The sequence below is a fragment of the Lonchura striata genome, chromosome 1, assembly GCF_046129695.1.
Source record: "Lonchura striata isolate bLonStr1 chromosome 1, bLonStr1.mat, whole genome shotgun sequence".
Classification (NCBI taxonomy): domain Eukaryota; kingdom Metazoa; phylum Chordata; class Aves; order Passeriformes; family Estrildidae; genus Lonchura; species Lonchura striata.
The window spans coordinates 46,085,781-46,097,881 of record NC_134603.1 but is presented as its reverse complement, the minus strand read 5'-3'; the positions used below and the strand labels follow the sequence as shown (position 1 = coordinate 46,097,881).

The following is a 12,101-nucleotide window of genomic DNA, read 5'->3' as shown; positions in this document are numbered from 1 at the left end:
CTTGATTATAGCCTCATGGACCTTCATTTTCAGAGAAAGGATTTCTTAGCAAACAACCTACACAACATGCTGATTACTGAACAGTTAATTCTAATTAACTTGGCTATGGCAAGAGAATTTTGATAAAGTCCTAGACTGTAAATAAGGTCCACTTATTCTGGCCAAACATCTTTAAAATCAAAACCCACAGCAGAGTCTCCAGATGAGACATCAGAGTGATAGGGATCTAATTTAAAGAAACAAATGAGAAAATTAAAATCACAAATAATTTATTCTTCCGTTAGAATTGATGGAGTACAGTTTTAAATAGCAATGAAGTACACAGTGGTGGAAAATTGGCACAGAACCTACAAGATTTTAATTTGTAATAATGTTCTTCATGCCATATCTGTTCAAACCTTGATGTGTATTTTCTATTGACTTTAAGAAAACTGTTTTCCTTTTAAAAAGGATGCAGAAATTGAAAATCTTGTCTTCCATATATAATGTCACACATACTATGATCATGAGTTGTTTTTTATCCCCCCAAACATTGATTACAAACTGAAAAAACACAAAGTATTATTTTACTCCTGGGTTAATTTTAGGTTTTATCATTTATAAAAGTTGCCAAGGATTCTTGAATGCATATATTTCAGTAGAATAGGATATCCATTTATTTATCTGATACACAGTTGTTGGGCAGTTTCAAAACTAGTTTTTTTGTGCACTGTTGTTATTGATCAAGGTGCTGCCTCTCTCTCACATGCAACACTATAGGCAATAATGCAGTTCAAAACAAAATTTGGCATTTGCCTCACCAACAGGTTTCAAGCTTAATGTTATAAAACATCCCCTTGTTCTCATGTTAACCAATAAGAAAAATGGGCACAAACAAAAATGCCCCTTTTCTAAAGTTATTAACTCCCAGTTAGGAAAGCTGTCCTGGTTCCGGCCAATACAGGGTTAATTTCTGCAGTAGCCAGGAGGGGACACTTTGATTTCAGGGGACCCTTCCAGGCTCTGTAGCATGGGGTGGAACCAGGCTCTGTGTGGTACGCAATCAACCAGGTGTGAAGCTTTTACCTCTTTCTTGCACCCTCTGGCACTGGTATTGTTGCTGTTACCTTTGTTTTGCTGTTTCCACTAAATTGTTCTCTCAAGCTGTGATCTTTACCTTTTGTGCCTCTGATTCTCCTCTCAGCCCTGCCACAAGGGAAGGGAGGGAGAGTGGGGAGCAAGCGAGCGGCACATGGTTTGGAGTGTGTCAGCGGGAAGACTAAAATTGGGGAACACCATTCCTAAACCATGACAAAAGTTTAGATAGGTTTTACGAAGTCCTCTAGGCTATTTTGATACATACAAATTATTCAACTAAAGGTTAAAATACACTTATACAATACAGTCCTGTCCTCCATATTCTTTTTCAAATTCTTTGCATATTCAAGCCAAGTAAAATTAACACTTGTCATTTTCTTTGTTATTGCAATTATTAAGTAGGATTACAGCTTGCTTATGCAAAGCTCTGACAAAACACTTGAGAAATAAAACTCAAACATTTATCTTGTTACCCAAAAAATGTTGCAGAAAATTGTCAAACTATGTTAGAAACAATTTTTACAAAACCGCTTCACTCAGAAAAATTGGAAAGCTTAAAAAATTTATCTTTGCACAAGACTATATTACACTGTCCTTAATTATGTTCCCATTTAGATAACTGGGATTCTCAATCTTTGTACGTGAACCCATCAGTGACATAGAATGATCTCCATCTTTTCACTGTTATCTTTATTGTACACCATTTTGAGACTAATACAATCAAGCATTTACCATGCCCCTACTCATTTTCAACAGTAGATTTGTTATTCTGCCCAGCGAGTAGTGTACTGTCTTGCATATTCACCACATGAAAAACATAATATACAAAATATTGCTGCTGTAAAAAGTGTGCATTTCCCCTTTCCCCCTACAAAAAAAATCTGTGGAAAAAATATTAAATTCCCATAACCTTCATAAACATACAAAGCTGTTCGCACCTCTCAGTCTGTAACAGTATATTTGACATACAGTTCTCAACTCACTGCAAATTGTTATGTCACACATTTTCTGTCCAATATTGCCATCTAGAGTAGAGATGTGAAACTAGTTTCTGAGAATCTATGGTCTTTAACAATTAACCCATGAAGACTGTATACCATAAAACAGCCACAAGATTTTTCCAACATCTAGATGGAATGGAAGGTTCTTATCTTGGGAAGATGTCCACAGTGCTGAGGAGACAATATGGCTGCTAATAGATTTTGCCTACCGGAATGTGAGTACTTTTTCACTGTTGATAATTTCCATATTGACCCTAAAAAAAAAAATCAAAATATGTAATCAGACCACAAGGCATATTTTCCTGCATTTAAGGCTGTATTTGGAAGACCATGCAATTAAATGGTGATATTAAAGGTGGAAACAAATACAAGAAAATTATATACTGATATGCGTAACCAGTGTAGTTTAATCTCACTAAAAATATTTTGTGCTCTAATGTAGAATTAAGACCAAAGACATGCCCAGGAACCTAATTTGATCAAAAGAATATACTTTATATTCAACAGACTCCTGTGAAATTAGCAGAACATCATGAAGAAACAAAGATGGGGATTACTTCCCACCTAAACTTTGAAAATTATTTCAAAAAGTCAAGGTCATCGAAATTCAAAGTAATTTAGGAAACTAACCATTGACACCAAGATACCTAAAATTATTAATCTATCAAGAATTACAGAATAATGGTACATGTATTTCAAAACCAAGGCACATCCTGGTGAACATGAACAACCAATCCACATATCCTACAGGTGGCAATTATTCCACAGATCTGATACACAGAATTACCACCTATATTGATATTCTCTATTTCTTTTGATGGAATGTCATGTACAGCAGAGGTGGACAGAAGGGAAAGCATTAATGCTATAACCCTACCATGATCCTTCACAACAGGGTTTAAGGTTTGCAGAAGGAAGTACTGTGCTAGGAAGTGAACATGCTCCAAACTGATCCTGCCACCATTCCATGTAAAGTGCTACCACAACAAGGCAGTATTTTACATTTTAGTTTTATGTTGCAATGTCAGTTATGTTCTATTACAATATAACAATCAGTCATGAAGAAGTGTTTCACAACAGCTGCCAGAATGAGAATTTAAGCAGCACAATTCCTATGGGAAGGAGAGCTCTTCTATAATTGAGTTTCCCAGTGGAACTTAAGACTGCACAAACTGAAGTAGAATAGCCTATCAAGAGAAAGGGTTATTCACCTCTACTGCAAGGAAAGCTGGAAAAACTCAGCAAACTGTGATTAGGTTTCCTTGACCCTATACTGGCCACAAGCTAAGAATTCTCCTGTAGCTAATTGTTTTCAGAAGATACTAGTTCAGTGCATAAACATTTTATCTCTTAAATAATTTAAAGTAATTGCATCTCTAAACTACCACAGAGAGAGTTTGTTCCTTCTTCCTTGTCTTTTCTAATTTCTCTAGAAAGAAAGCCTACTGTTCTTCAAAACTGTGGGCAATTCTCACTTCCTCAGGTAAGTTTTTCTTGAAAGTTCAACTGATCTTCTACTGACATAACAGGATTTTATTTAAACATTAGAACCTCAACTTTATTATTCAGTTAATCTATAATTATTTATACCTAAGAAAATAATAGTGTACATCTTAATGATGTTTCTGAATTATTCATAGTGAAAAGTTTGGTTTTTTACAAGTTAGCACCTTTTACAGGAACAAAACCTGTTTCATCTTTTAATTTTAAAACAGCTTTTTTCCATGAGTCCTTCACTACAACTCCAGCACAAAGTTTTGGTGGTAATTGTTTGTTTTAATCTTGTCTTAGCAGTGATAGAAATGAAGCAGTTGATTTCAGGTCACGTTTTTCCTATGTTCACTGCCTCCTTATACTGCTCAGAGAAAATCTATGCAAAAAAAGTTCATGTCTCCCCATAAGCTCTGCAGCTGAAGGATCTCAGCTGCATGCCTCAGGTGCTTTTGCCACTGAAGAGGAAGATTATGATTAGGATTTGTGTTTGTGGAAAATAAATTCAACCATTTCTATTGCAAAGAAGTAATGAAAAATGATCCACCATGAGATTTAGAAACCTCATCTTTCATATCAGTCATTCACCACAAGCCTATGAAACATAGTCCCTTAATTTCTAACATCCAAAAATACTGCTGGGAAGGCTTCACTTTGCCAAATTGCATTAAAACTTAGCAAACTCAGAAGAGGATGTCTAATCACAATTCCATACAAATGATTCTTGGTAACTCACCAAGAAATAAACTCCATGAGAATTGTACGTACATACCTGAAAGACCATGTCCTAAAATTCGTTACTTTAAATGTCCAGAATCTAAGATTATCAAACAAGTGTGTAAGAAACACAACTTTCTCATCAAACGGAAGAATACCTGGTCATATCCGTAAGGCCTCTGCTGTGGTGGCTGTGGTGGCCCAGGTTGTGTGGGTCTGTATCCCCCATACTGCTGTCCTTGTCCCTGTGGATAATTGGGATACTGAGGACCTGGACCACTCTGGGAAGGACCTGGTGATCATTAAATTTAAAAAAAAAAACAAAAAAAAAAAAAAAAACAAAACAAAAAAACAAGAGTGGTTAAGATGTTGGAAGGAAGAGAATAGGAAAAACACTAAATTTTACAGCCAACCAGGACTAAGAAATACCACTACTATGCAATTAGGTCTTTTGAGTGGCCCACCTTCCTCTCCCTGGAAAGCACCTTTGCTGCCAGGGCCTGGGCTCCAACCACAGAAACATTTACTTTTATTGCTATATTCATTATTTAATATCAATGCATGTAGTTCCACATACAAGGACAAGAAGAACAAGGCAAAAAATTATAAACATGAGCCTTTTCCAGGATTTAGGAAGGCAGTCTCCTGATGTACACTGCTTGAGTTCCAGAATTTTCTAATGCAAAGAACAACCAGATAATCAGCTATGTTTAACATTTGGACTTTCTGAAGAGACCAGAAGTACTGTGCTGCCAGAAAATTAAGTCTCACACCACAGCAGGCCATCATGGATGGGGTGTCAGGCAAGCAAGTTATATGTATAAAATGTGAGATGTGACATGCAGTAAAAGGTATTGTAAGATGGAAAAAAGAACCCTCTACTCCACACTCCTTTGGTAATATTAGCTTTTCAGAAAAAGCTTAGGAAAAAACCCAAAACTTGGATTCCAGTCTTTTTTGTCCGTAAAAGAAGTAGTTCTTTTGCAAGTATAACTGTTACTATTCACAGGGACTTGGCCTGTCTACCACTGGAAGCTACACATTACCACCATCAGGCAGTGCAGCCATATTCCAAACAAAATTATCCCCATCCCCTCCATCACTAGGAGAGATGTATTCTGCATTTCAGTGGCACTGCCTATGAATCCTTTGCAGTGGATCTGTTAGCTTTTTCAACAACACCCCTTAAAAACTGGGTCTCTACTTTTCAGAGAAGATTTGCAGCTTTTCAGAAGGGCTTTTCATCTACAGACACCAACACTTTTGTTTCCCTCAGAAGAAACAGATGTGTTTTTAGCAATGGTGATTCAGTGCTAGAGAGGGCTAGTTTTAGCTACAGGCATTGGACATTAAGATGACATCAGCTGGTAACTCCTTCAGTAATTCTGGATCTGTAAAACAGTGAAAAGATGACCTGGAGAAGAAAAGCTCCATAAGCTATTACCATTCTCCTTAGGCCTCAAATCCCCTTGAACTATTCAGCTTCAGCTTTCCACAGTGAAACAAAACCTTAAAGATTTATAATAATGTCTGAGACACTGATTTATTTCCAAAAGTTAGAAAGCAATTAAATATTAAATTGAGCAAGAATATGATATCCTAAAAGTGCTGTGTTCATCTGACAAATGAACATGGGTTTATTTATTCATGGTAATTCTTTATAGCTGAATTCTAAATATTCATTGACACATTTCACAGAAAAAAGATGGAACTTCAGTAACAATTTCTGCTAAAAACCAGAAATTGAAAAATATGTTATTCTGTTTTACAAATTATGTTGGGTAAGTGGCTCCAAAAGATTTCCTAATCCATTTTCTTCTAGTATTTCTTAATTTAAACTTTCAGAATACATCAGATTTTATTTCTTTACTTAAAACGTTCAGATGATCTACATGGACCTCTAACATTTAGTCTGTTCCTGTATTATGTTTAGAAGAATGTAGGTACAAGTATTACTTCAGAACTATCAATTCATCCATAAACACCAGAAGTAAATCTCAGTGGATCCTCTTAAATCTTAACTGTCTCATCATAACTGGATTTCTGGCATTTATCTACATGGCAAACAAATTACTGTGCATTTCCTCACACATACACACAATGCTGAAAGCTTTAGCATTTAAGCCTGCAAAAGATCTGAAAGCTAAAATATATGGAATTTATGGAATTTCAGAAATTACTTCTGTCATTAATTCGTGTATATTGGTTTACAGTATGCAAGAAAATAAAACTTTAAAGAGCAGCAGTTTCAGTATGCTCTTCTGACACAACGTTTTTTAGAATTAATGCACCAAAATTACATTCTACTGCTTTAAGTTTCTTTTTGGGAGGTTTTCATTGAATCCAGGGACTTGTGGCAGAGGATTTCTCATTCCTGCCACGTATCAGAAGGTTTTGACTACTAGTGCAAATTTATAAGGCACAGTTTCTTTAAAGGTGTGCTGTCAATGCTTACAGTCATTTCTCTACTGATCAGTACAAGAATTTGAAAAGAATGATTCATACATGTTGAGTGAAGTTTTAAACCAGTTTTTAAAAGACTATTTTAATTGGTAAATCCACAGATGAAAGTGGTTCTTTGTCATCTTTTTGAGTGCGTTCACCTACAGAAGACAGAAAAGAGCAGAATCTTTCTGGGTCCTTCTAAATTAAAGACACCCATTACAATTCTGTTTAGTCACCCTCGGTTTTCTGTGCTACCACACTCTCCTAGACTGCCAACAGATTTATTTCCCAAAAGACACTGCCTTCTATATTTTCTTGTCTCAGCCCAGTGAAATTGCAGGCACAGAGCTGTTCTGTATAAGCCTGGCCTCTGGACACAGTCAAACACAAAACACAAAGGTCTCTCTTAGTCCTTTCTGTGAAAGCTGTCTGTCTCCTCAGGTTCTTACCATAACCCTGCTGTTGTCCTGGATAGCCTTGCTGGCCGGGATATTGCTGCTGTTGTGGTGGGTAACCCTGTTGCTGGGGTGGTCCTTGATATGCATCTTGCTGCTGACCATATTGCGAGTTTCCTGTAAGATCATTGCAAGAAAGCAAAAACTCATAAAGATAACTATTTTATTATTTTTTTCCTTCTAAGATGCACAGCCAACAACACAAGAACAAAATGAAAATGCAATATTGATTTCAAAAACTGAACAAAACAAAGAAAACTCAAACCAAACAGAAGGAATTCGGCCAAACAAACTGCAGTTAAAGCCAATTTTGCAAAGTTGAACTGCAGCATTTTCATAATCTCTGCCAAACGAGCATTACATTTACTGGAACATCACAGTCATAAGATCATGACTATGCTAAATAAAAAAAAAAAAAAAAAAAAAAGACAAAATTAAGGACAGCTACAAGAGCACAGACTAGCTACACAAGATCAGCAAGCTGTTTCCTAACGGCACTATAATTATACAAAATATATACACACACAAAAAGATATATAACTGAACCAACAAATTTATGTTAAAATAAAATTTTCCATTGAGGTAAAAAAAAAAAATATCTCTAGAGTGTTTTAGTCATTTTACTGTTGTTAGAATGGCAAATTGTGGTTATATATTTAAGGTGTTTGCAAGAAATTATTCTGAAGGCTTCAAGTTCCCTGCCATTTCCAAGACAGCCAGCAACTAGTATTCTACAAGAGCTTTGCATGGGTATAAGTTGTGTTGTGCAAGAATTTCTGTTCCCGTTGAGGGTGGGGGAGGAAAGGGAATGTATGTGCGTATGTGTGTGAAGGTATATAGATACCTCCTTCGTAGTAATGTTGTGAGGAATCCTCATAAGGCCTATCGTAGCCTTGTTCAGGATACGACGGTTGCTGATAACCGTAATCATTATGACCTACATCAATTCGACAAGAGACAGGAAGAAACGTTAATGGCCTCTGAGTGAAAACCCTAAAAATATTTCATTTCTCAGAAAAATGAAAAAAAAAATTTCAACTGGATATACATGAAAAAGAATTTTCCATTGTATTAGCCAAAGACTTATTAATATGATTTCCTTTCATATTGAATTAACATGTGACAGGGAAAAAAAAAAAGGCTTAATGCAGTAGTTCTAGAAACATCACAGTAAGGGATGGTCTTAACCTTCCAATAATCCTTGTTGGGGGAGTTGGGGGGGAGGAAGTACTTCATCTTTCACTCAAAAAAAAAAAAATGAAAGCATTTAGGCCTTTCACATGTAAATAACCTGAATTAAATTAGAATGAACAAAGAAAGCAATTATCATACTTTGTCTAACACCTGTTCTGCTGATCTCCAATTCAAAAGCATATGCTAAAAGCAGTGTGAAATATAACAAATAAAGCTCAATGAAGTTATGAACCATCATCTACATTAAATTCTGGTTTAGAATGACAGAAATACAACACTCTCAAGGTTTTCCCTACAAACAGAATTCCTACTTAAAGTCTTAAGAAAACTTTTCTTCTTACATTCCAGTCCTGAGTAGATCCATTACGAACAAACCTTTCTATTCAGAGACTACAGGCATCTCTGATTAAGAAACCAATACATGCAGTAAGCACCCCACCTGTTGTTCTTTTTAGCACATACATATTTTGTCTTACAGATTATTAAAATGTATCTTACTGCTAAATTGGTCAAGGATATGTGCCAAAATTTTGTTTACATTTGAAATTACATAGTATAAATTTGGAATAAATTTTTTAGATACAAGTAAGGAAAGGAAGAAACAGTTCTGAAACTCAGTGGTGGTTTTGTCATCAGGTCTGCAACTGTACAATACATCACAGACTGAATCTTACATGCATACATAGCCATTAAAACAAGTCTTAAAATACTCTACTTGTATTCTACATAAGAGTAATAAATGAGGTAATGATAAAGATGACTCTTTAGAAGGAACAGATCCTAGAAGTAATCTGTGCTGCCACAAAACTGTTGATGGTAACATCAAAAATTGCATGTAACGATTTAGTGTTCATGTATGTACATAAATGTTCCAAAATGAAATCTGAATAATTACCAGTAAATGCAACTTGTAAAATAACACTGCACACACACTTCTAGAAATTAACACATCATCTTATACAGATAAGGCTTGATGTACCTTAAAATCAATTTGATGGAAATCGAGTTCAAACAAGTGACTTGCATCCCTTTATTTGCTATGAGTAGCTACTTTGGCAATTACACAGCTTTGCTTGAGCTTCATAAAATACCATTAAGTGGCACACATGGTTATCACAGTAGCCAGGAGTTAGCATCTTTGTTCCCCCAGTCTCTGCTCAGTGTGAAAACAAGTTAATTTCAACTTTTCTAACTCATAACACAATCCAATAGTCTTCAGCACTCCATATTCCAAGAGGTAGGAGGACAGATTCATGAAATTCAAAGTTTCAGTCTTATCTTGAAAGAACTGAGAGGGCATCTAAAGAGGATTCACATTTCCAATATCCTCAAGGCAGGGACCACTTTGTTCCTATATAAATGTTAAACTGAAGGCCCATGCCATGTCAGCAATAACACATTTGTGTGACTTACATAAAAACAAAACACTAAGTTAAAAAAAGTAGAGTATTACAGAAAAAACCCACATCTTTTCAGCAAGTTTTTCAGTTCAGTAAAATTTTTAATAAAAGGATATCGCCCCCTCTCTTATTGATAATACAGTTATGACTGTATAAATTCATCTCAATTATATTAGATATGCTAAGGAACTCTCCATTCTTTGAAAGAAACAAATTATTTCCATTATTTTGAAATACTATGACTGTTTTTAAGAGTTTCAATTGGGAGTAATACAAATTACATGCTTTAAGTTGCAAATTTAACTAGTCATAGTAACTTAAGCTGTAGTAACAATTCTGAATTTGGAAGGTTTTGTAAATGTGAGGTATGATATCCAATTACTATTCTTGCCTCATCCCCTAATTTTGGGCATATGACTACATTAGTATTGGGCAGGTATAGAAAATGGGAAAGTTAACATTTATGAGAGATTACCATCAGGGTAATATTGCTGGTTCATGCCTTCTGGAGGACCTTGTCCACCATGACTGTATTGGTCCCCATAATAGTCTTCCTGGCCTGAGTACTGCTGTGGTGGGCCTGAAAAACCACAACCAGTCAATACGTAAATAACTTGTTTTCTCTGTTATAAAGCCTGCTAATTTCTGATTTTAGTATGAGAAATATTTCTCAAATGTATTCCCCACCCATATTGTTGCATTACAGACAACATATGTAATCTGGTTTCATTAAAAAAAATAAGTAAATTTATCTATCTACATATACAAACACACAGTTATTTGGCTGCACTAGACTGAGACTATAAATATCAAACTTCAGTTTTGAGTTCATTTTAGGAATATGTGTATGACAGACTAGGGTGTTAAAAATAAAATTATTCCTTGTTGAAAAGGACTACAAGAAAAAAGAGAAGCAAAACTGTGGAACATTGTTCCTTTTTTGTAACTGAATGAATCCAGAACCAAGTAGGTACTCTGTTCCTTTTCTGTACCTATCATTTAAATATCAAAATATCAAATTCTGCATCAGCACATCTGAGATGCTAATTTCAGAACATATAATCTCAAAAGAAAAAACAAACTTGTCTTCACATTTCATAGTGATAGCAGTAATCATGTGCTGCAAGAACCACCCTTAAAATGGGTAACAAAAAGTGTGTGAACAAAGTCTGTCGCATCAAATGACTTGACAGAAATTTGGTGTAAGCAATGATGTAATATGGTTTTAAACACGGTTATTTAAAATCAATGTAAAAACACTGAAGTGAATTCCTACCTTGCTGTGGTGGCCTGTATGGAGGAATCTGTCTCTGCCCCATCATGTGATTTCCTTGGTTAACTTGACCCATCATTCCCATCGGTGGCTGCTGCCCCTGGTAATGCTGGCCACCTGCCTGTGGCATGTTGTATTGCTGGGAAGGAGGCTGCTGGTGCATCATTGGACCTGGAAAAGGAGAAGCAGCAAAAATGTCAAATAAGCAAAAATTATTAGTGATTAAACCTTTCCAAAAGAACATGGAAAAGCCAACCTTTAAAAATGTACTAAAAAAGGCTCTGTACATCTGTATATTACTGCTCTGGTAAGGGTTTGCTGTTTCTGGACCTATGCAAATGTGGGTTAACAATTCAGCAGCCAAACTACAATACAGTAATCAGCCTAAATAAGGTAGCTTTTTAGATTATTTTTCTTCAAAACCACAGATATCAGTTTACACATACACAAGGATAACTGAAACACTTCCATGACTTTTTGTTTTAAAAAATATCTTCAAAAGAAGTGTAGGTGAAAACCTGATGGTGAAACCCTGGTAAGTCACAGAAAAAATATTTAACATTTGTGATCTCCTCAGAGCATAGTTTCAATACATATTTGCTGTTATATTCCATCAACAAACCACGAAGTTGTTATCACAAAAATCAACAATTTTATTTAGCTGTAAAGAGAAACCACATGAACCAGACAGGCAATTACACAACAGGCATACACAGAAGGCCCACAGAACACAGGCCCTGCCTGACACTGAACAATCCTAAACAATCTCTAACAAAAAAAATCTTTCATACCAAGTTGCACCAAGTTTCTGTGAACCACAGGAAGAGACCAGGAGAGATCAAGTACTGTCCACATTTTATCAACTGACAAAATCTGATTAAGGCTTAGAGAAATGCAAATGTCAGTAATGAAAACAGACAGTTAAAGACAGTTAAAGAGCACCTTACTGACACCACACAGCAATGAAAACGATGATTACACAATTTCATTATATGAGACTGTAGGTTAGACTGATAAAACAAAACAAAGAACAACCTCTGTGCCTCCT

The 12,101-nt window shown here is 35.6% G+C and overlaps 1 protein-coding gene across 2 annotated transcripts in view; it reads right to left on the bottom strand.

Annotated features, from left to right (window-relative positions):
* Positions 1-632: 632 nt before the first annotated feature.
* The window catches only part of SS18 (SS18 subunit of BAF chromatin remodeling complex), a 44,270-nt gene continuing 32,801 nt past the window's right edge, over positions 633-12,101 (bottom strand). The window contains exons 6-11 of one of the 2 annotated variants that reach the window (XM_021551604.3): positions 11,057-11,224; positions 10,256-10,360; positions 8,031-8,123; positions 7,181-7,303; positions 4,445-4,578; positions 633-2,332 (exon numbers count right to left, since the gene is read on the bottom strand). In XM_021551604.3, coding sequence (XP_021407279.1) covers positions 2,306-2,332; positions 4,445-4,578; positions 7,181-7,303; positions 8,031-8,123; positions 10,256-10,360; positions 11,057-11,224 — 650 coding nt within the window. In that variant the 3' untranslated portion in view covers positions 633-2,305. The remainder of the gene's footprint in view (positions 2,333-4,444; positions 4,579-7,180; positions 7,304-8,030; positions 8,124-10,255; positions 10,361-11,056; positions 11,225-12,101) is intronic. The other variant, XM_021551605.3, reaches the window with a different exon arrangement.